This window comes from Anolis carolinensis, chromosome 3 (assembly GCF_035594765.1).
Source record: "Anolis carolinensis isolate JA03-04 chromosome 3, rAnoCar3.1.pri, whole genome shotgun sequence".
Classification (NCBI taxonomy): domain Eukaryota; kingdom Metazoa; phylum Chordata; class Lepidosauria; order Squamata; family Dactyloidae; genus Anolis; species Anolis carolinensis.
The window spans coordinates 178,390,506-178,416,054 of record NC_085843.1 but is presented as its reverse complement, the minus strand read 5'-3'; the positions used below and the strand labels follow the sequence as shown (position 1 = coordinate 178,416,054).

The window sequence follows — 25,549 nt, the reverse complement described above, 5'->3', positions numbered from 1 at the left end:
ATTAAGTCCAGTCATGTCTGACTCTGGGGGTTGGTGCTCATCTCCATTTCTAAGCTGAAGAGCCGGCATTGTCCGTAGACACCTCCAAGGTCATGTGGCTGGCATGACTGCATGGAGCACCGTTACCTTCCCGCTGAAGCGGTACCTATTGATCTACTCACATTGGCATGTTTTCGAACTGCCAGGTTGGCAGAAGCTGGAGCTAATAGCGGGCACTCACTCCGCTCCCGGGATTTGAACCTGGGACCTTTCGGTCTGCAAGTTCAGCAGCTCAGAGCTTTAACACACTTCGCCACCGGGGCTCCTTATTCCAGAGGAAGAAACTAGCAAAAACGTCTTTGAGTATTCCTTGCATAAGAAAAACCCTATGAAATTCCTTGCATAAGAAAAACCCTATGCCATAAGTCTACAGGCAACTTGAAGGCATATATACACAGAGAGACTGTGTTAGTACCCATTTGTTATCTACAGAGCTTCTCATGTCATGTCTGTAGCATTTTCTGAGTGGCTTCATGTTCTTAGCTACCCACAGGAGAAAGTGTCCCATTACCCTTATAGTATTCTATGCATGTAGTTTGATCTTCCATCCCCAAAAAATTAGTTGGACAAACTGATGGCCGTTAAACTGGTAGAGCATTTCATTTACATTGACTATCTGCAGTAGCTGAGGATGGGAATATGAATCAAAATGTACATGGCATTGATAGTTATACAGTGCTGACAGACATCCAAGCTCAGATGTGCATTCCAGTGCCAACTCAATCTCTGCTTTTCCTTTTTTGTCTAGCTTATGCTGGAGTTAGTACATCTGGCTATTGATGTCCTGTATCCCACTCCATGGAAAATAGACCCAATAGAGTGGTATAGACAGAAGGTTGCTTTTTTTTTTTTTTTTTTTGCTTCAATAAAACAGCAATATGTGCTTTTGCTGTCAGACTTAGTAAAATAATCCAGGAAACCTGGTTGGTTAAAGATAGTTTTTTTAAAATTACTTCTTTGGTGTATTGTGCTGTAGTTAGTACTGAACTTGAGTAACTCCACGCCCCCCCCCCCTTTATTTTTGGTGTATCAGTCCTGAGAATTACCTTCTTATAGGTAGTTCTACAAGAAGGGATCACAGTTCTATGAGTCAGAAAAGCTAATATAGCCACTGATTGTTGTTATGCGCATTCAAAGTGGCTCTGACCTATGGTGGTCTTAACACTGAGTTTTTATGGCAAGAGATATTCAAAGCAGATTTGTTATTGTCTTTCTCTATTCTACACTGCAGAATTAATTCAGTTTGACACTACTTTAACTGCTGTAGCCCAATGCTATGGAATCAATGGAGATTCATTTATACAGCCTTCCTGTCAAAGAGTGATGGTGTCTCACTAAACTACAGTCCCCTGTCATTCAAGAAGAGTAACCAGGACTGGCCTTGCTTAACTTTGAAGATCAAATGGGATCTGGTGCCTTTGGCCTTCAACTGCCAGAAATCTTAACAGCTGGTAAACTGGCCGGGATTTCTGGGAGTTGTAGGCCAAAATACCTGGGGACCCACAGGTTGAGAACCACTGCTTTAGGGTATTTGAGCCTACAATTCTGTTAATAAACCAAATAGAGTTTCAATAAAAACTGAACTGAATGCCCCCTGTGCTCCTGAAGACAAAGGTAATTCAATTCCATTCTGCTCGAGATCTTGTTCCAACTACAGTAGAGTCTCACTTATCCAACACTCTCTTATCCAACGTTCCGGATTATCCAACGCATTTTTGTAGTCAACGTTTTCAATACATCGTGATATTTTGGTGCTAAATTCGTAAATAAAGTAATTACTATATAGCATTACTGCGTATTGAACTACTTTTTCTGTCAAATTTGCATGATATTTTGGTGCTTAATTAGTATAATCATAACCTAATTTGATGTTTAATAGGCTTTTCCTTAATCCCTCCTTATTATCCAATATATTCGCTTATCCAATATTCTGCCGGCCCGTTTATGTTGGATAAGTGAGACTACTGTATATTCTTATTTCCAATATAGAAGGAGTGAGGAGGAGACAAGAAGATGAGAAATGGCAGAGGAGTTTCTTTAAAAATGGCAGAGAGGTTTCTAAGAACAATTTGTAATGTGGCAGAAATAGCAGTATAGTCAGTTACACAAATCTTTCTATCTGTTCTCCTCTGAATATGTATAATCTAAGGTTCAACGTCAGAATCAGCACAACTGTTAAGTTTACTGTGCAGACAGTTGCTGTCTTGGGAACAGAACTCTTTCCTTTTAATAATGGTTTCAAATACAGTACTTGAGAGGTCAAAATATTAGATAGACACAAAAGCCTCACCTGCAAATTTCTGAAAAGCAAAAGTTTGTTAAAGGGACAGATCAGATGAGGTGGTGGAGTTTTGATTTTGGCCGCCTTAAGTGCTCTTATACTGTTCTTTCTTCCACCAGGAAGTAAATAATTGCAGCATACAGTAAAGTCAATGCAGCTCAGTGAGAAAAATTGCCTGAGAGGCCTCCAAGTTCCTATCCAGGCATCTTATTAATGATGGATTGTTTTTTTTTAAAAAAAAATTGTGCAATCTATTTGCAAGAAATAGCATTCATGGCAGGGATGGGCAACTACATCCAAAAACTCCAGAAGTTTTTGGAGGCAGCTCCCACCAACATCACCAGCAGGGAAGGATTATGAGAGCTGAAGTCAAACAACTGCTTCCACAAGAAACTTCGCAGACAGAGCAGACAGAGCAGAGGAATGCTTGTATGTACACATCACATTTTGATTGTTCCCATCCATGGTTTTCTGCATTGGAAACAATAGTGACATTTCTGTTTGTTTTGCTAAAAGCTTTGCCTTCCCAATTACAGCTTTGCTTTTACCAGCAAAACTGCTAGCAATTGTCTATTAAAACCTGAGCAGCTTGGACTGCTTGCATCATAACACCCAGCAGTTAGCACTTTTCTGCTTCCATCTGAAATGGCTCGCTAATTTAGTTTGGCAAAACAGTGAGGTACTTCTAGTGGTAATAATCAAATCTGGGGACTTTAGAAACAATCATTACCAGACCGGAGGTGTCTCATTTCTACTCCAACCAATGGCAAATGGCTGTAAGCGTTGAAAATATTCGGAAAGGCCAACAGCAGTTGTAGAGACATAAACCATCATCACCCCTCTCCAGCCACGATCATTTATTTATCAAAATGCTTTCTTCTCTGTTTTTGGCTGTTACGTGAAGCATCCATTTTCTAGCAGAAACCAATGACAACTCTTTTTATGGAGCCCAAGGGAAGGAAGAGAAATGAGCGCAAACGAAGAACTTTGCACTTAGATTGGATGTTTTGTGATTCTGTTTCCCCCCGCCTCAATCTCTGCATTTCAAAACTGCAAGATAGCCTCTTCGAAATGCTGGGAACCATGAAGCAGTTTTGATATTAGCTTTCAAATCCGAATTTCTTTTTAATGCATTACGTTCTTGACTATTGCCCTCCTGACTCCACAGTTCATTGCTGTTGTGGTTAGGCAGACATAAGTGAAAATACAAGTTTCAGTTTTCTTTAAATCAAGACTCTTATGAATTTAGTAATGGGGGCTTTAAGAAAGATCTGTATTGTAAGCCTTGATAGCCATAACGCTGCAGTGGGGCACATTCCTCCCCCTCTCCTTGTTAATGCTGAGTGATGTAAAACACATGATGTGAGGAGGGATGCTTTCTCATTGCATTTAAAGTTTCCATACTCATTCACTTACATTTTACAAGGCTTCCCCACAATGATGTCCTCCAATCATCAGTGTTTTTTCTGTGGCGCTCCTTCAAACTGCAGAAAGTCTGATATTTTCTGAAGAATGGAAGACAGGCATAGTCTACACAGGATTTCTACTTTGCTGTCTTTCTTATTTTTAAGGAAAAATTTGTTAACTTAAAACATGTGTATCATAGCCTTGATGTGGATGCCATTTTAGGTCCCATTTTTAAAAGAATAGTTCTTTAATTGGAGCTAAACACTTTTCCAGCTGTTTTAAGGGATTCTGCACCTTGGATTCAGCATTTTCTTTAAGGTTTGGAATAAAGCCTGGAAGTCATTATTCCAATAACACAATCATCACTTCTTGCTACTCAGTAGTATTCACTATGTTTTGCAAATGATGTTGGAAATATCTTTCTGTTCTGACTGACAGTTGGTCTCCCAAATCATTCATGCTTGTCTTTCCTAGCCTTTTATGTCAAAAGTCAGACGCCAGTAAGAGAGCAAAACAGAGTTTATTAAAGCAAATGTCCAAAAATAGCTCAACAAACACAAAAAGGCTTAAAACATTTAACTTTCAATGTTATTAAGCAGATTGAGCGAGAAAAAACCCCAAAAACAAAGACTGGCAAATAATCCGGATTAACCAGAGATATAATCCGGATTAAATTTAGAGTCCTAGAACTTGACTCAAGAGTTCACAATGGGCCGAAAAACAAGGGCAAAAACTAAGACAAGCAGTATTGAAGCCCACAAACCCTCCCCAAAACTTAAATGTTCAAAAGGAGTTCAAAACCATACAAACGCCCAAACTGGGCTAAAGGACTCTCAGTTAAGAGCAAACAAGCCAGCGGAACAGCGAGATGCCGGCAAGCCCGCAGCAACCGCTTCAGGAACACACGCCAAACCAGGAATTAAAGGAGCGGAGCAGGAAAGCGTCGTCGAGCCGGTCCGGAGTCAGGATAAGCCAGCAGCACCAAGCTATTGTAGAAGCAAACGCCAAGCCAGGAGTTAAAGGAGCAGAGCGAGAAAGCGTCGTCAAGCCGGTCCGGAGTTGGGATGAGCAGTCAGGCAGCCACCAAATAGAGGATGATGCCAAACCACAATTTGATAGCAAAGAGCAAAGCCGAGTCAAGTTCCAAGTCCAGGGTCCAAGGTCCGAGAGGCTGAAGTCATCCAAGAAGGTCACAACACAGAATGCCACAGAGAGCCAAAGCAACGAGGGTGAACAGCAGCTAATACAAAATAGTAATAACAGTGCAGTCCAGGAAAACCCACACAAATCCAGCCCTCCATTGCAGAATAACCCAGATTAAACTTACATCCGTTGCAAAGTCCCAGTCCACTCTTCAGTAACACACACAGGAAACCCAATGGCGCCCAGCAACACCTTGCCACATGAAAGGTATAATGGCCAAACAACCCCAATATATCCAGGTCTCCCTGAGCTTCCAAACTATCCACGCCCAAAGAGCAGGTGTCTCAACTTCTTAATCTGAATCAGAACTCCACACAGCCAATGCCCTTGGGTCAGGTGTTCCGAATTCCTCATCAGAGTCCAAATCATCCTGCCCATGCCCAACTCTATCCACACCTGTGGACCCCCTCTCACTCCTCCAAGCAGACCAAATGGGATCGGCTTCTGAAGACACCCAAACTTCCCCAGCATCAGCAGCATCCATGGGCCCCGATTCTTCCCCAAGCATCTCCGGTGCCCGTGCCCAGTCCGTGCCCAGTTCCTCCGTTAATACCTGTTCCCCAGCATCCATTTCCTCTTCCAGATCCCCATCCTGCTTCTTAGCAGGGGGTTGGACTGGATGGCCCATGAGGTCTCTTCCAACTCTACTATTCTATGATTCTATGATTCTATGAATCCACCTCAGAAGACTCCCCATCAGTCTCCCTGACCCTCTTCCTAAACAAATCCTCCAACAAGCCCTCCTCGCGAGGGTTTTTCCTTCCTCTCCTGATCCCACCACTGTCATCCACAGTCTCCGAAGGGGCATTCACAACATTTTATCTTATGATCCTGCCACTGAATGTCCCAGAGATCAAATCTGTGGACTCATGCATACATGTGCTTCCCTAATATGTATCTTAAACACTCATTCAAACTCCCTTGAGCAAGACAGAATGAACTAACCTATCCAAGATGACCAAACTCAAACTCATCATACCAATGTTGGCAGACTTCACATAAGTTTTGAACTCTTCTTCCCAGAAGTGCTGATACAGTTATTTGAAGCATTAGCACGCCAGAGTCAAATCTCTCTGTGATCAGTTGCAGCTCCATCTCTTGGGGGTGTTTTGAATGTGATTTTCCTGCTTCTTGGCAGGGGGTTGGACTGGATGGCCCACGAGGTCTCTTCTAACTCTATCATTCTTGACTCTTTTCAAGAAATATGGTAGTTGTGATACAGTAGAGTCATGAAAATGCCATTAGATTTGAGAGATTGCAGTTACCTTGGAACTCCCACTCCTATCAATGCAATTCAAAGCAGTTCATGTCCAGGTTGATAATCATCCTTTAGGGCACTGCTGTTCAAATTTGCTATTGTTAGGATTCCCATTACATACTGTTTTTGGGGAAACATACATTTTTTCCCAAAAATTTGTTTATTTATTTAATATGCATTTACCATCTCTCTCTCTCTCTCTCTCTCTCTCTCTCTCATATATATATATATATACACACACACACACACACACACACCTTGAAAACTTGGGGCATTTTGCTGAAGGTGCTAAAGGAAAATATTCAGGTTAGAAGGGAAACTCACCAGGTTTATGCAGGTAGTGCCCCACCATTGTCCCAGATGAAGTAAAAACACATCTTGGAATATGTACAACACTTTCCTGTGTTTCAGGCATGAGGCAAGATGTCTTTTAGGGGAGTGAATCTGCTATTATTGAAATTGTTCAAGGTCTTATAAATTGACAAGGGTATCCCCAACTTTCTGGAGCACCATGTGAAAACCATTTCTTAAGGAATATATTGAAATCATTAACAATAATCTTTCAGCATAATAATCAGCCCATTGGCACTTGCTTCAAAAATGAAAGTTTTAATCAACATATATATGAATAGAAAAGAGGAGAGGAAAAATCTGACAGGACAAACTATTTTGAAAATCAAATTTGAAATCTTTTCTAAAAATAAAATTATTACAAAATACCTGTTGACAGTCCCCAGTCTTAAAAACAACTCCATTAACAGTAATGTTTGTGAATGAGAAAGATAACTGCCTGAGAAAATTTCATCTGCTCGCTTTAAAAATAACAGAACTGTAATGATTCGTTGCAGCATTTAAAATGTTATTTGAATAAGTGATGGGGTTTGGTTTTAATAACCCTTGTGGATACCAGAGTCTATGAATGCTCAAGTCCTATTGTATACAATCGCACAGTAAACATTTATCCCTTAAACAAGTTTGCTTTTGTGATTATTTAAAAATCAAGCTGTGGACGGTGGAATGATGATGAAGATGATGATGATAACTTTATATTTCACCCTATCTCTCCAAGGGAACTCAGGGCGGATTACAACACACTAAAAACCACATAGAGGCAAACATTCAATGCCGCACTTCCAAAGCAGAAAAGGATACAACTAACAACCCACCCAATCCCAACACCAATCGACATCAAACAACCAATCATAAATAAAATCTAAAATTGCACGAACAGTTACATAATAAAATTATATGTAACCATAAAATCATAAAAATTATTTCAACCTTAAAAACATGAACCTCAGTTTAACAAGCTCCTGAAGGTTCACAAAAAATTAAAAAATATTTAAAAATTCAAGGTTGGCAATTGCTGTAATATCTGACAGTGCCAGGCCGACCCACCAAGGCTAGAGGACAATCGAAATATCTGATCAAAGGTGAAGAAGCTGACTGTCATTCCCTAGTCCTCCTCCTCTCTGTATGCTAAAGTGCACAAGTAGGTTTTAAATTGTTTTTTGAAGGAGATGGGGGAAGGAGCCATTTGGAATCTATGGCTATGGCCCACTGACTATAGAGCTGATTCTGCTTAGCTTCCAAGACTAGACAGTATCTGGTGCCTTTAGGGTATTTCAACAGCCAAATAAAGATAGAGGAAGTACACTCTAATAATTAAACTGGATCTGAAGTACTATCACCATTGCACTGGATTCAGTTGCCTTGCTTGGGGTATATAATTTTAATTCTCTTTAGATGTACAGTGGGCCTCTGATATCTTCTGGGGTTTGCTTTCAGGAACACCCATGGATACCATAATCCATGAACGTTCAAGACTCATTATATACAATGCAAAAGCAAATTGGTATCCTTTTTATAAAATGGCAAAATCAAGGTTTATGTTTTGGAATCTCTTTTAAATATTATCAAGCTGTAGATAGTTGAATCCATGAGGACGAGAATTTGTGGATATGGAGAGTAATTTGTAATGGCAAATTAAACCCCATCAAATATTTTAAAACTCATTACTGTATGTAATGATGTCCCTGATCCACCCAACTCTTCCACTTGTGTGTGTTGTATTGGGACTGGAGACGAAAGCCAAGGAATAACTAAAATAAACATATGGCTAAAAGTGTTTCATGCATATATCTGAAGAAAAGCATGATACAAATCTTACCATACTTAACTTCAATGGGGTTATGAATGTAATACAGGCAGTCGCCAAACTGCAAACATTTAACTTACAAACAACTCATAGTTTAAACAGGTGAGACAATGGGAAGTGAGAGAAATCTACCCCTCGGAAGGGGAATTCACACCTGAAAGGTGTCCCCACTGAAGCCTTATCACCACTCCTTTTTCCCACAACAAGCTACATTTTTCAAAATCCAGTTATCACAGGGACAAAACGTCAAGTGAAATCTTTTAAACGGGCACAGACAGCAAAACAAAGAGCACAAGGGTGTTAACCTTTCTCTAGGTTATCCAAAGCTTTTATATACACACACACACACACACACACACACACACACACACACATACACACACACACACACACACACACACATCTATATCTGGAGTTACACTTTAAAAATATACCTGTTGAGACTTACATACAAGTTCAGCTTAAGAACAAACTTACAGAACCTGTTTTGTTTGTAACTTGGGGACTGCCTGTAATAGAAAAATCATGAATGAATATGATTATAATAGTAAAATAATTAATAAATATAATGATGCTAAAATAAATTATGAAATTTGAGGATGTATTTGGGGATTTATGACTTACTTTTCCAGCACCTGCTCCCTGCCTGTGCAGGCTCCCAAGGGCAATGAGAAGGGCCTCTGTAATGTATCATATGATCAAAAAACCTAATACTAACCCAATCACATCCCAGTGTAATCTAACAATTTTTTGTAATGTGATGGAAAACTGGTAATATTATACTACACTTTTCCTTTTATCTCAATCAGAATGGATTTTTCTCACCAAGTTAACCAGTTCTAAAACATTTGACTGCCCGGTGTTGGTAGCATGAAAGAATACTATTACCTTTGTGATATTCCCATAGACCTTATAGCATACAATTTGACATTATATTACTGTTCTTTTATCCCTGAGTGGCCAAGTTCCTCTTCCATGAGAGTGAATGAGGAAGCCGAGACCTCCTCCAAAGCTCCCTCCCTTTCTGTCTTTGTCCCCATTCTGCTTGCGCAACAAAAGAACAGCACATTAAGAATAAATGGCAGTAATGGACTGGTGGGAATACTTCCTCTTTTAAGTGGACAACACAGGCTGGATGGAGCCCAGAGCTTTAAAAGTATGAAACCTGCTGATTAATCCTTAGATACAGTATCGTAAATGTAAGCACTTTAAAAATGCTGGGTGGCAGTGTGGAACTGGCCTAATACCTAAAGACTTTGCGTTCAGGTGGTCAGAGACAACAAGCAGGAGATAGAAAGATATTGAGTCCAGGCTTTGACTGTAAAAATTCCCTGGCTCATGTGCAGAATTGTAGACCTAAATGCCCTGAAGGCAACATATTCCTTCTGACCTTGGAAGCTAAGCAAGATCAGTCCTGATTTGTACTTGGATGGGAGATTGCCAATGAATAACAAGCACTATAGAGAAAAAAAACTGGCAAAACCACCTCTGAGCCTTCCTTGCCTAAGACAACCCTGTGAAATTCATGGATTTGTGTTGTCGAAGGCTTTCATGGCCGGGATCACAGGGTTGTTGTATGTCTTTTGGGCTGTGTGGCCATGTTCCAGAAGTATTCTCTCCTCACAGTTTACAGAAAACCTACACACACAGATAGATACCTTCATAAAAACTCCAACCATCACCCAAGTCAAAAAAAGGAGCACAATCAAAGCCCTGACAGACCGTGCACAAAGAATCTGCGAACCTCACCTCCTCCAAGGTGAACTCAACCACCTAAACTTGGCTCTACAGGCCAATGGATACTCCACCACAGACATCAGAAGAGCTGCAAGAACAAGCCATGAGAGTCAAGACAAAGATCCACCCAGAGGAAAGGTGTTCTTACCATACATCAAGGGAACCACTGACCACATAGGCAAACTGATGAAGAAGCACAACCTACAAACTATCTACAGACCCACAAAGAAAATCCAACAAATGCTACGGTCAGCGAAGGACAAGAGGGTTCCTCTCTCTTCTGCAGGAGTCTACTGGATACCTTGCAGCTGTGGACAAGTATACATAGGGACCACCAAACGCAGCGCCCAAACAAGAGTCAAAGAACATGAAAGGCACTGCAGACTAATTCAGCCAGAGAAATCAGCCATAGCAGAGCATTTGATGAACCAGCCTGGACACAGGATATTATTTGAGAACACAAAAATGCTGGACCATTCCAACAACTATCATGTCAGACTACACAGAGAAGCCATTGAAATCCACAAGCATGTGGACAACTTCAACAGAAAGGAAGAAACCATGAAAATAAACAAAATCTGGCTACCAGTATTACAAAACTCCAAAATCAAAACAGTAGATGGGAACCAAAACTCTGAGGGCTTGACTGAACAAAGGATGCCCCCAGGCAAGAGACAAAACATTTCCAATGCTAATTAGGGTGATTAACTGAAACATTAATGCTGGCTCCCAGTGACAAAGGACTCTTGCCACACCCTGGACTCTACACAGATATATATTCTTTCCTTTCCTTACTTAGTTTATCCATACCTCACAACCTCTGAGGATGCCTGCCATAGATGTGGGCGAAACGTCAGGAGAGAATACTTCTGGAACATGGCCACACAGCCCGAAAGACATACAACAACCCTATTCATGGAATTGCTGGAAGTTGTCAGGTATCTTGAAGGCACATGCACACAGAGATACACACAATTTGGAAAGGACATTTTTTAAAAGAAGAGATGGCCTCATCAGGCAATATTCGAGACATATTCAAGGATGAGAACAATGGGCAACATATCCAGATGGCAGTGATGGCTATGGACCAAGCCAGGAAGGAGCACATCCTGAAGTGCGGGAGGATTACTCCATTTGCTTTGAACCGAAGCCACCAATTCCAATATGCAATCAGAAGTGCACTAGCTAATTTTCAGCTCCCAGAAAAGGGGGTAAGTGTTTTCTTTACAGGCTTTGTCAGGATGAAGCCTTTGTTGTGGGTAGTCATTCCAAATTGAGACTGGAAGTGATGAGATTTCCAGCCAACATTCTGTGTTGCCCTTGCTGAAGGTAGAGCTGGGACCTTGAGCTGATACTTTTGGGACATGTGAGAGATACTAGGATCTGTAAGGCAGAATAATCAATTGGTAATGGCAAGACACAGAGGCCTTAAAGAGCCACACACACTATTTAGTCCAACAAAAGGTTTATTGCAAAAAAAAAAAAACAAATAAAAGCTATGGCCAAAACTCAAAGAATTTACCCAAACTGGGCTCCAAAAGGCAAACGGAAAATAATTCGGGTTAAACAGAAGGAAAAACCGGATTAAAAAGCAGTCAAAGTAACTAGCAAACAAGCAGCACTGTACACAAGAGTTCCAACAGACAGCGCTGCCCCCAAAGAGTTAACTGCAAGAAGGAGTTGCCAAAGCCAGCTGTAGTCCAAGAGTCGTCACCGAAGAAAGCCAAAGGATACGTCGTTTCCAAGTCCATCAAACAAAGTCGTCGTCAAGTCAGTCCACAATCCAGGGAGGGAGAAAGCCACACTCACGAGAAGTCACTCCAAGTCGAAGATTCTCAGGTAACACGAACTCCAGGCTGCAGAACCCGTACCCAAAACCCAATACGAGAACAGGCAGCAACAAATACACACGATACGTAACCAACACTTTGCCTTCTGCAAAGATTTCCCATTTCAGAGCCTACTTTTAACTTACACATCATTATCCGATGATGAGCTGGCCTCCACCCCATCATCATCTCTTACAGCTGTCCTTGTCTTCACACATGAACCCCTGTTTCCAGGGCTGTAGCCAGAAAAAAAATTCGGGAGGGGTTTTGAAAATTTCGGGGGGGGGGGGTTGAACCCCTAGCACACACCCCTCCCCGCTACAAACCTGTCAATATCTGCTTGAGATAGTGCCTGGAGGGACTCTTAATGCTTTGCATCTCATAGACTTAGCATGGGGATTTGGTTAACCAATTAAAATTCATGAGTAAACCAGGTTTTTTTTATAACCTGAAAAATTTCGGGGGGGGGGGGTTGAACCCCTAAAACTGCCCCCTCGCTACAGGCCTGCCTGTTTCCATCCCTCCAGTTCCTCCATCTCTTCCCCATGATTCCGATGTATCTCCCCTTTGCCAATCCTCATGTCCTGAAAACCCCACAAACATGTCACTAGAGGTTGGCTCTGCACATATATCCCTTATCTCTTGTACCTTAGTCTAATCCATTGTGTTCTCCCCATCCTCATCAATCCCAGACCCATCATTCCCAGAGAAACCTATAAACGACTCATCATTTGTGGGAGCAGTAAGTATATCCCGGATCTTCTTCCTCTCCCGTTCTTCATCTGATTCCTGCTCCCGAGTAACCCTCTTTGTGCCTCTATTCCCATCCACCACATCTCCTTCCTCACTCATTGACTCCCCACCACTTGAAAACTCTTCGAATGTGTCTTCATCAGTAGGTGCCATAAGTATATCCGGGATCCTTTTCCTTTGCTGTTCTTCATCTGACACCTGCCCTTTTCCCCCTTCTGATACTCATATTACTGCTTGCAACATTACTTACTGGCTCTACTACAACAGGTAAGGCAGATGTTGAACAACATCCAGTCTCATATCTACCTGGAAAGAAAAAAATCTAGCTGGAGAGAAGAAGTATGTTTAGCTTTCTTAATAAGATATATAAAAGTAAAGTAGAGCCCTGCTAATCCAAGCCCCACTAATCCGAGCATCCGTATTATCCGAGGCAAATGTCCTCCCCCCCTCACTATCTCTCTCACTCACCCTGACGGGTCCCGGTGCTGCTGGAACCCAGCAGGGTGAGTGAGTGGGGGATGGAGGGCGGGCGAGTGAAGGAGGGCGTCAAAGGCTCCAGGGCCTCCCTGAATAGGGCGCTGGGTGGAGGAAAGAGTGCCTCTTCCCTTGGCCCAGCGGCCATTTGTGTGTGTTGCTAGGCAGCAAGCACGCACCACAGCCTCCCTGAATGGGGCGCTGAGCAGAGGAAAGAGTTCTTCTTTAATGACCTCACCACAAAGGTGAATTTGCCCATCCTATGACACTTTCACCTCAGTTCAGGGACGGAGCCCACCAAATCCCATCATATGACATGCAACTACTTCCAGCAGGGCTCAATCCCTGAACTGAGGTGAAAGTGTCATAAGAGGGAAAACGAGAACATACGAGATTTTCTGTGTTCTCATTGAGAAGAATGGGGGAGCTGGATGGTGACACTTCCCCTCGTGGGATAAGCAAGAGGCAATGCAGGGCATGGGGTGATGGGTTCCCCACTCTGCCTGCCAGTTTGTCATGATGCCTTGTGAATTCACCTGCTATCACCCACCAAGTGGACCTCAATGTGATTAAGTTCTTAATCTGATCCCACTCAGTTCCTGGAATCTCTCCAGACTTCTAGTCTACAGTTTCCCAGTTCTAATCCCAGTGTTTGGAAATTTTTACTATTTTTGACTAAATCTTTTTGAACTGCCCAGACATGTGACTGAAGAATTCCAGGAATTGTATTGTTCCAAAAGTAATGTTTATTTACTTATTCAAAGCTGCTCACAAATGTGAAATCAAATCAGCTGAAAATGTTTCCTGGCTCGAATCTCAGAATGCCTAATGCTGATTAATTTGATCACATTTATAAATTATGTCAAGGTAGTGTGGTTATGCAGGTTGGCATGAAGCACATATGTCAAAAGTAAGGTCTGTGGGCCAAATCTGGCCTGTTACGTCATTTTATGTGGCCCACAAGGCTTTCAATGCCAGGGCAACATAGTTACATTTATACAGTCTTACAATTACAACTGGTCCTTTGAAAGCAACCTTACTGCTGATGCAGCTCTTGGTGAAAATGGGTTTGACACTCCTGGTAAAAAGTGTCAGTTAAAGGAAGGCTAATCATGATTGACACAGTGATGTTCTGGAATAATAATAATAACAATGATTTATTTATTTATTTATTTATTTATTTATTTGACGACTCATATGACCATTTCAAAGTACAACAAAAATAAAAAGGCAGAAAGGATGGGAGGACAGCAGATGACCTTCTGTTTGCCGTCAAAATCTTATTTTCCTGATTCTTCTTTCAGGAAATGTGCTCTTTTCTTGATAGCTTTCAGGATAAAAAAGCTGATTGTGGTGGATCTTTCTCGTCCTTGCAAAAGGAATGTCAGAAGATCATTTCTGTTGAGGGACCTAAAATTAGATAGTAATGGATGTAAATATCTGTATCGAAGTTCAGTATATGCTGGGCAGTCAATCAAAAGATGTTCGATATCTCCCACTATTTGTTCTCCCCAAACACAAAATCTCTCATTTCTTGGGATGTTACAGTAGCAACCAGTTTGCATCATAATACCGAGTTATGATTAGGTTATTAGGTTATGATTTTACAAATTAAGCACCAAAACTTATACAACAAATTTGACAGAAAAAGTAGTTCAATATGCAGTAATGTTATGTTGTAATTACTGTATTTATGAACTTAGCACCAAAATATCACGATATATTGAAAACATTGACTACAAAAATGGCTTGGATTATCCAGAGGTTTGGATAAGCGAGGCTTGGATAAGTGAGACTCTACTGTATGTGGAATAATGTCCAGGTGGGAGAAAGAACTTTTGTCTGCTTGAGGCAAGTATGAATGTTGCAATTAATCACCTTGATTAGTATTGAAAAGCCTTGCAGCTTCAAGGCCTGGCTGCTTCCTGCCTGGGGGAACAAATATGGAACCAGACATTGAACATCTCATTAGCCAAAAGCAGGCTCATAAGATAAGTGCAATGTGCCTAGGAATTTGTTCATAGTTTTTTTTAACTATAGTCGGCCCTCCAATGGTCTGAGAGACACTGAACTGGCCCCCGGTTTAAAAAGTTTGGGGACCTCTGGTTTAGACTCATATCATCCACTTCAAAGCAGATAATCTGGATTAAGAAACCTGGATTTTGTGACAGTTTAGACTCATATCATCCACTTCAAAACAGATAATCTGAATTCAGAAACCTGTTTCCTAGGACAGTTTAGACTCATCATCCATTTCAAAGCACATATATGGTTATGCTGTTTTGTGATGACAACTCTGTACAGTGTATAATAAATGTTCTCTTTTTTTGTCCAACAATAAATGTGAATTCTTCTTCATGAAAAAATAAGACATCTCCTGAAAATAAGACCTAGCACATCTTTGGGAGCAAAAATTAATATAAGACACTGCCTTATTTTAGGGGAAACAGGGTAGGTCCTAGATTGTTCAGAAATTGTAAAGGAAGGCCAATTTTAGCCATCTCATTGTTTAGAGCCACTACCCATGATGACTTGCTCCTCTAGACATAGGAAAGGAAGTCTGCTGGAATTCATCCGATTTATTTTTGACCAGTAATTGAATTGTCTCATTAAAATTTGAGCTTTTACTGGGAGCATTCCTCACTCCGCCCTTACTACAGCCATCAGTGTTGTTCTGGACAGGCCCAGGAGGATGCGAAGCTGCTAAACTTGGAAAGCTTCGATCTTGGCCAAATTGATGTGCCCCCAAATTTCAGCCCCAAATATAAGTGTTGGTATTATTTTTGTCTTGAAAACTTCCAGGACAGGTCTGATTGTGCCTGTGTATCTATGATGGTACAGCTTATAAATGGAACCTGCAGCTTCCGTTGCTCTGTGTATACTATGAGTAATGTGGTTAGCACAAGCACCAGATGATCATCATCATTTCATCATCATCATCATTTAATTACTTATTAATCGCCTTCCATCCAAGATGCTCTAGGCGATTTACAAGCTAAATTGTAAAGGATAAAAATACATACATACAAATATTTATAAAATTAACATAGATCAAAAGCTCTAGTAAAGAGCCGGGTCTTGAGTGCTAGGGTAAAAGGCCCTAATTCATGCATGGCTCTCATATAGGGCGACAAGGCATTCCATAAGGCAGGGGCAGAAATAGAAAAAGCTCTGCGTCTGGTCCTTTCCAAGTGCACTTCTCTAGGACCTGGTACATAAAGTAAGTTGCATTGGGATGGTCGTTGTGACCTCCAATGATGGGAGAAGGAGAGACGATCCCTAGGGTACGATGGGCCCTGGCCGTAAAGAATTTTGAAGGTCAGAACTAGCATCTTATATAAACCACGGTAATCAGTTGGAAGCCAATGCAGATGCTGCAGGACTGGTGTTATGTGGCATTTCATGGATGTTCTTGTGAGTAGCCTGGCTGCCGCATTCTGAACAATACGGAGCTTTCGGGTCGTAGACATCAGAAAGCCAACATACAGGGCATTGCAATAGTCCAGCCTAGACGTGACTGTGGCATGGATAACTGTTGCCAGAGCCTCATCAGATAGATAGGGTGCCAATTGCCTCGCTTGACGTAGATGGAAAAAGGCCTGTTTGCTGGCAGCAGCGACCTGAGCTTCCATTGTCAGCTGCGAATCCAAGACAACACCCAAGCTCTTAACGGTAGGCGAAGGAGATAGGGCAGCACCACCGAAGGTGGGTAGCAAATGGGTCAAACCAGTCGAGTGGCCATGCCAGAGAATCTCAGTCTTCGCCGGGTTCACCTTCAGTCTACTAGCACGTAGCCAGTTTGACAGAGCCTCCAGGCATAGGGTGAAATTGTCTGGTATTGACGTTGCTCCAGGCTCCAAGTGCAGAAGGAGTTGGGTGTCATCCGCATATAGATAGCAGTCTAGGCCGAAACTCTGAGCAAAACTAGCAAGGGTCTAACATAGATGTTGAAGAGAAGAGGGGAGAGAATTGCACCTTGGGGTACCCCACATAGGAGGGGAGATCTTTCAGAGACTTGATCCATATACTCCACGCATTGGCTCCGGTTTCGGAGAAATGAGCTGAACCAATTGAGGGCCTGACCGTGACATGGCAAGACAGTGAATCATTAGATCGTAGTCAACGGTGTCAAACGCTGCGGTAAGGCCGAGAAGTATCAGTAGTGCTGATCTGCCGCTATCAGACTGGCGACGAAGTTCATCTGTAATGGCAACCAGGACTGTCTCCGTCCGATAGCCAGCGCGGAAACCCGACTGGAAAGGGTCCAGGCTGGCTGTATCATCCAAAAATTGTTGCAATTGTCCCAGTACAGCCCGCTCTATCATCTTACCTAAGAATGGAAGGTTAGAGACAGGACGATAATTAGCAAGGGTCATGGGATCCAAGCTAGGCTTCTTTAGCAAGGGATGAACCCTTGCCTCTTTTAGGTTGTCTTGGAAGACCCCCTGTTCAAGAGAGCCACTGATTATATTACTCAATGGATCAAGTAGACCTTCCAGGCAGCTCTTCACCAACCAAGAGGGGCACGGATCAAGGGAACAGGTGGTTGGTTTTGCAACAGCCAGGAATCTAGCGACATCTTACCTGTCAAGCGGAGTAAATCAGTCAAAGATAGGCCCACTAAGTGGCCACAAAGTCTCAAGCTCTCTCAAGGTATCAACTGTAGGGGGCAGTTCCTGAAAACATAATACATAATACATGAAAACATAATGCCTAGATATTTGTAGCTATTAATTTGTTCCAGGTATGCACCATTCAGAGTCCAAGTGACCCTTTTCCTGTTTTTTCTAAAGACCATGATTTTGGATTTGTCCTTGTTTATAGTGAGCGAATTTAGCTCCCAATACAAATTGAATTTTGTCAAAGATCTTCTCAGTCCCACTGGAGACATTGCCATGATCACCATATCATCAGTGTAAAGCAAGATATTGATAGTTCTGGTCAGAACTTTAGGGCCATGTAGACTGTCAGAGGATAATGTTTTCACAATGTCATTTATATAGAAGTTAAAGAGAAAGGGGGCTAATATGCACCCTTGTCTCACACCATTTGACGTTTTGATTTCATTGCTCAAGGCTCCACTAGGTCCAAGTCTGACTTTCAGTACCATATCAGAGTACAACATAATGATTAAAGTAAGTAATCTGCTGTCAATGTTTGAGGCAGCCAGCTTTTCCCATGTGTTGTGGCAAATTATGTCAGATGCTGAAGACAAGTCTATAAATACTGTATACAGACTCATTCCCCTTGAATTTTACTTTTGGATTATATGCTGCAGAACAATGCAATTATCTATGGTTGAACGTCCCTGTCGGAAGCCTGATTGTTTTTCATAAAGAATATTATTTGCATTGGACCATTGCTCGATTTTAATCAAAAGATATTTTGCATAATTTTTTCCTGTGATATCAATCAGGCTTATAGGTCGATAGTTCTTTGGGTTGGTTTCCACCAGCCTCTAGGTATACTGTATGAATTGTTAATGTGAGAGAACAGCCCTGCTAAAAGTTGGGCCCACCAATCACTGTTGTTCTTAAATAGTTCAGCCGGCAAGAAATTTTCCCCTGGCACTTTATTATTTTGAAGTGTGTTGATGATGGCTATTACTTCATGTGGCTCTACTTGTGGCCAGGCCGGGAGGGTGTCAAGATTATAATACATAGTTATGTGTTTTACATTGTTTGAATTGCCTGCCTTATTAAAAAGGTCACCATAGAATGTTTCCCAATGAGATGCAGGAATTGGGGAGTCTATTGAGAATCTGACTTGTCTCAATTCTGAAGAAACTAGTTTCCAGAAGACCACCGAGTTCTTTAAATTTTGGAATAAGTTAGCCTTTCACCTCATGCTACAGTCCCAATGAAAATCACCTTCCAAATCTGTTCTATATCAGAGGATAAGGTTTATACACATTTATAAGAGAGACTGGTCATACACTCAGGACCATGGAAAAGGTTAACCCATGTCCCTTCATGCAAAACGACTGTGCCAGATTATCTTTGCAGGATAATTATTTAACAACAGAAAAAAGAATAGCAATCAAATGACATGAAACCAAACATTTCATGCAGTGTATAATCTGGCCCAGATCTGGTCCTACCAGAGAATTGCTTGTTGAATATTGACAGACTTAACTAGCCCCATACAGTTTCAGTCTTTGAGACCAGGGATTCAGTCAAGCCTGCATTAGGGAGAACCCTACTTTGAAGAGGTCTTGAGTAAGCATTTGTATCTCTCCCATAGCAATTAAATTTCAATATAGTACAATTGTCATTTCTAATTTGAGAATTGAATACTGAAAGCAAAAGTGGATTTTGGAATTGTGGGCCTTTATATGAGACATGCACCTTTGTTCCCACAGTATCATGGAGCTGGGCAAGAATTCCAGGAGTTCTGCAGCGTCTTGGGTTTACTTACTTCATTGTGGCATCGATGCAGACTTGCTTTAGTATAAAGGATATTGATGGATATCAGGTAAGATGCAATAATGGAGCCGATTTTACATTACTCTTTTTATCCATAGTGTTTGTATTATTACTTCACTTGCTTGGTCATTATATGTTTTATTGTATGCCATGTTTTTATTGATTATTTTATTTGATTGTTGTATCTTTGTTTTTAGTTTATTGATATGTGTTTTAAACTGTTATACTTTGTTTCTGTTTGGGCTGCACCCCATGTTAGCTGCCCTGAATCCCTTCAGGGAGATGGTAGCGGGATAGAAAAATAAAGTATTATTATTATCATCATTATCATCATCATCATCATCATCCTATTACATATATGATTACATTCCATGTGCTGAAAGAGGTTTTGTCTATTCATTATGGTGGTATGTCTATGGCATGTCTATAGGTTAAAACAGCAGTTCTCAAAGTGTGCTCAGGGAGCCCTTGGGCCTCTGCGAAGCATACTGAGGGGCTCCGCAGTTTCCTCCTCCTCCTTCTCCACCTCCAAGCTTCCCCTCCTTTTCCTTGCTCCTCCCCCACCTCGCTTGCCCTCAAAAGCATTTTTCCCTCACCTTGTTTGCTTCCAGAACCCTATTTCCCTCCCACCATTCAGGGGCTTCTAAGATTGTGCTTTTCGTGCATGGCAAAAGGGGGTTGGACTGGATGGCCCCTGTGGTCTTCCAGTGAAATATTAAATATTTGTTGACAATTTTCTTCATTTTAAATAGTGTATTGTTCTCTCCACCTCCACTTTTAAGAACCCCTGGGTTAGAAAAACATGATGATTAGAAAACAAAAAGCTATAGGTTTATAAAACTTTGCAATGGATTAATAGACCACCAGCCATTTGCTATTCCTGTTGCTGATAGTATGAGAAATTGGCTACTACTGCAGCTCAGAGTTTGGTAAGGTTGCATGTTTGGGTTAAATATACAACTTTGATTTTTAGGCACACTGTGTCTAATACTAGTGAAAATAATACTGCTAACAAAATGAACCCATGGAAATAATCTCCAGCCACCCGCCCCATACATTAATACTGGAACTCAGGGTCATCATATGAACATGAATGAAAGTGGTAGCAGGGAAATGGTAACCTAGTGTTCACTGGACAATTATTTAAATCTAGGCAGTACTCCTATCCCAGGAGGAAAGGGGAGAGGAGCAGAGGAAAGTGGGGAAAGCTTCTTATAGAGTGGGGACCTGACTTAGTCCAGCACGATCCATTTCCCCATCCTCTTCTGGCTTTCCTGCATTTCCTGCCACCGTGTGTTGGCACGGCAGTGCCAGGGGATTTGAGCCTTTTCCTGCACTTTGTAAGGTAGCTTCTCTCAGATTGCAATTATAGGGCTTACAACTTGGCAATCATCGACAGGAATTTTGACCCGCCCCTTTTCCCAGGGTTTTGGGTGGAAAGAGGGGATTTTGCCCAGTCTCACTGTTGGAAGCCTAATAGCAGGACGTGTGGGATTCTCTTTCCCACTTACGAAAAGCTTCACTTCTTACAGCTTTGCTGGGGGAGAAAAAGAACAGTTCCACAGCTTTGCTGGGGAAACACAGCCAGCCCTTGCTGGGACATCAGCACAGTTTCCACAGCCTTCGTGGAGTAAATCAAAAGGACACCTTCCAGTTTGACAGAATCAGCAGCAACCTTGCCTGGTAAGGGACCACTCAGGCTATCCATAACGCAGCTTGGAGCCGGGAGTAGGGGCCTGATGCCAACAAGGTAGAGAAACATTGCCAGGGAGGGGTCAGAAGATTTCCCAAAGGTAAAGGGAAACAGTTTACCAACAGTTGCCTGCCCCTGATAGCAGATTGAGAAAGCTACCAATTTTCCAAGGTTTTAAAGCATTTGTTTGAAGATTTAAGCCCAAATAAAGAACTTTGTTGAACTTATTTTGAGCCTCTATAGAACTTTGTGTTGGGAAATCTAAGGGACCCTTCAGCTGAGGCACCCCAGCGTCCCATTGGGCATACAGAAGGCACGTCCTGTAAACAGTCATTCTTACAGGCCCAGCGTGCAACAGCACACACTGTCTGTAATCAGGAGTCGAGGAATGAGGTCTTTTGACTGCCTTTGCATGCTCGCAAGACGGATGTGTTATGAGATAGCCTTTGTCAGGCCCGTAGCCAGGATTTTGTTTCAGGAGGGGCTGGGATTTTGGTTCGGGGGGGGGGGGGGGGCTGAGTCTGAGCGGGAAAGCGTCTATCCTAGCAAACCTTTTGTATCGTTATCCCAATACCCCCATGCATACGGGAAATATTGAGCATGGTGATCAGATCATGATATGAATAAACATAACAGTTTAAATAATAAATGTAAGGCCTTCTCATGGACCACCCTGAGAATTTCGGGGGGGGGGGGGAGGCTGAAGCCTCTCAACCCCCGCGCTCCCCCCGGCTACATGCCTGGCCTTTGTGGAACTCTGTTGTGTCAGTGTACAGAGATGAAAAGGAAACAAATAAATGTAGGGTGGGATAAGGTCATAAATTGCATCTCTAACCAAAACGAGTGCCGCATAAGGAACCACCTATAAGCTGTTGGATGGCTTGGGTCAATACAATGGGCCCTTGGTATTCACTGGATTCTGGTTCTAGAATCCAACCTACCTGTATATACAAAAATGTGTGGATGTTCAAGTCCTACTATATATAATGGCATAGTAAAACAGTGCCTCGTATATAAAATGGCAAAATCAAAGTTTGCTTTTAGGTTTAAAAAATATTTTCAAGCCATGGATGATTGAATCTGTGGATGCAGAATCTTTGGTTATGGAGGGCAATTGTATACATCCAACCCTGATTTCCTGTGGATGGGTGCCAATTTGATCATGTCACTAGTCCAAAATAAATGAACAGAGATCTGATTACAGTTACTGCTTAAAAAACAGTCAAGTGACTGTGCAACAGAACAGTTTTACATATTTAAGAATAATATAGTTCAAGATAATTTAAGAAATGTTGTGAGGGAACACCTACAGTGCCATGATGGAATTACCTGCCTTACTGATAGATATAGAAACATGTTTGTTTTTCCAAGCCCAGGCTCAGAATATAACAGAGAAAATGCTCTTGGATGTGTGCTTTATCTAGATATGTGATGCAGAGTGAAAGAGACACAGATACACATCTACTGATTCCTTCTTCCTAGTCTCCTTACCAAAGCTGGGGGTTTTTTGTAGCAAATGCAGCCCTCCAGGTTTCATTACACATAGTTTATAGCAAAAAGATCTGGATTTCCCAGATTCAAGACAGAAATAATATAAGAACAGTGAGACCTATCTGAAAGCACTCTCATTATGTTCAATATCTCTGAGGCACCTTTCGTTTCTCAGGGAGTTCTCTGAAAAATTGTTTCTGCAGTTTTCAATGCAGTTCACTTTATAGAACTGGGAAACAGCTTTGGAGGAATGTAGGAATGTATTGGCAACACCTTGCAGTCAGCAACATGTATTTACTATTTATCACTTTCAGAGTTGTTTGCATCTGTTTTAGCCATTGTTTTCAAACACCTGAAGGATGAATTTATAAACATTGAAATATATACATATTTTAAAATGCTTTTATAAATGAGCGGCTCCATGGGATGCGCAAGTCAGCTGAAACTAGTTTTTGACTTACTGATGTGTACATAAGTAAGACAAGTAACAGAGCCAGTGCAGGGAGCAGCAGTTTTCAGGAAGAGTTAAGGGGTAGAAGGAACAGCCTGCAAAACCACTGGAAAATATGTTTTAAATGGGCTCTACATTTGTTAACTTCATTTTCTTAAACTTTTAGAATATAAAACTGGATTAATAAAGAGGTCATTTATTCTTCAGGGTGAACAAGAACCTTGTTAACTTCCTGAATCTATTTAACAAGAGAAAATGAAGGAAGAGAAGAGAAATACATCTTGAATACCTAAAATCCAAGCAAGCCTTATAAGAATTTCTGCTTATTTATTGAAGGAGAAACTAACTCTATTTAATGCTATATCAACAAACTTTTCTTATGGTGACAAAGTAGCTTGAGAAGGAACTCAGGATGTAAGATAAAGCTTTGGCAGGTATAATCTAACTGCTGCAGAAGTGTTTATGGCAGGCCTGCAGATCTTAGTGGTAGTAAGGTGTTGGAATTTACCACCTCAACACAAAGGGCAATTTTCGGCAGAATGAACCAGTTGTGCCTTACATCACCCACAGACCCCGCCTGCTCCCATCAAATGACACCGGCGTGGCTCCGTGGGTGATGTAGAGCAGAGCCAATGCATGCCACCACCGCAGCAATATGGGAGACTTCCTGTGTTGCCATAAGAAGAAATGGGCAGGAACTGTGCAGTCAACTCTTCCCCCCCATGGGATCAACCAAATCTGGAGCCAAGCAGTGCAACCTGGAGTGCCAGGTTCCACATGCTCTTTAACAATGTGAGGTGATTCCAGCGGCCATGTGACAAGATCGTAAAATAGTCAAAACCTCTTTAGACCACAAATTGATTTTTAGCACCCCACTTTCAAGTGCTTCCTCACCACTTCAGCAATCAATGTGGCAGGGCCAAGGCAGCGTTGTCTGATGGTTCTCAGCAGGCGCCGTCCCTGAAGAGGAGAAAGGGGTCAAATGCCCCAAGTGTAATAAGGTGGCAAGGTTGTATCATGTAATAATCATAAAATTATAACAATTGCCATGAATATTTCTAAAAATTATCATAAGATAATGCATACATGGACAACGCAGAATAGATAAGCTAGTTATTAACAAATTGTTGTCTTGAGTGATTCACACTCTCTCAGCCTTGAGTCGCACACTCAGAGAAAGTTGCAGATAAACTTTTATTTTGGCAGTACTATTGGCTGGCACTGAGCAATAAAATCGTTTCAAATAAATTGTCTTTTATTCATATTTCAATTGGCCATTGCTTCTCTACCACAAAATATTTAAAGAATTTGCAAAGGTTCTTATTGACATTGCAACACAGTAGACATTATGTGCATCGCCTTTCCTTCAGTTAGCATGTTGTAGTTGAGGATGCTTTTTCAGGTTTATGCACATTTCTTACCACCTCATCACAAGGGCAGATTTCAGCGGCATACCCCAGCTACCCAAGGTATCAGCTGGAACAGGAGCCGGGTTCCCCACGCCATCAAGAATGCGGGTCAATTCTGGCAGCCATGTGACAAGGTTGTTGGTGGTACTATTGCGATCCAATGTTTTGAGCAACTTCTAGTAGAATTTCTCTTCATAATTTTTATGAGCAGAAAACATGCTTGCCAATACTCCTTGGATGTGATGACAAAACCTGAAGAAACTTAAGTAATATTTGCTTTCTTTGCTATTTTTTTTTTGCCTGCAAACTCCAAGATTCCATAGGTTGCAGCCACAGTAGTTAAAGTTGAATCATAACACCCTAATTGTGTAATGTGAAAAGGTCCCAGAATTATTTTATTGGCTGCTTTTCCTTCTTTTTGCAGTTTGATACCTGGTGGGCTTCAGTCAGAGATATTGTTCTCTACTGGCCAGAGTGGATCATTGTGGTGATTCTGGAGCTTTTGTGGCTGTGCCTAACATTTCTGCTGCCAGTGCCTGGATGTCCTAGGTAAGTGGAAGTGATTGTGAATAAAGTACAGGGATTGTGGCGAAAGGACTATGCACAGATATATTGGATGGCCCCTGTGACCTCTGCCTATGTGCCAATGTCTTTATATTTATATGTCTATAAAGCCCTAAATGGTTCTGGTCCAACTTACCTGTCCGGGCAGATCTCCTCCTATGAGCCATCAAGAACCCTGAGATCGTCTGGGGAGGCCCTGCTCTTGGTCCCACCTGCCTCGCAAGCACAGCTGGTGGGGACAAGGGACAGGGCCTTCTCAGTGGTGACCCCTCGGCTGTGGAACGCCCTCCCTAGTAACATTCAGCAGGCCCCGACACTTATGAGTTTTAGGAAAAACGTAAAGACTATGTGTGCAAGCATTTAATGAATAAGCACAT

At 41.7% G+C, this 25,549-nt stretch overlaps 1 protein-coding gene across 5 annotated transcripts in view; it reads left to right on the top strand.

Annotated features, from left to right (window-relative positions):
• The window catches only part of LOC103279643 (heparan-alpha-glucosaminide N-acetyltransferase), a 258,014-nt gene that overhangs the window by 127,307 nt on the left and 105,158 nt on the right, over positions 1-25,549 (top strand). For all 5 annotated transcript variants that reach the window (XM_062975853.1, XM_062975850.1, XM_062975851.1 and 2 more), the window contains 2 exons: positions 19,501-19,613; positions 25,033-25,157. In XM_062975853.1, the coding sequence (XP_062831923.1) occupies positions 19,501-19,613; positions 25,033-25,157 (238 nt within the window). The remainder of the gene's footprint in view (positions 1-19,500; positions 19,614-25,032; positions 25,158-25,549) is intronic.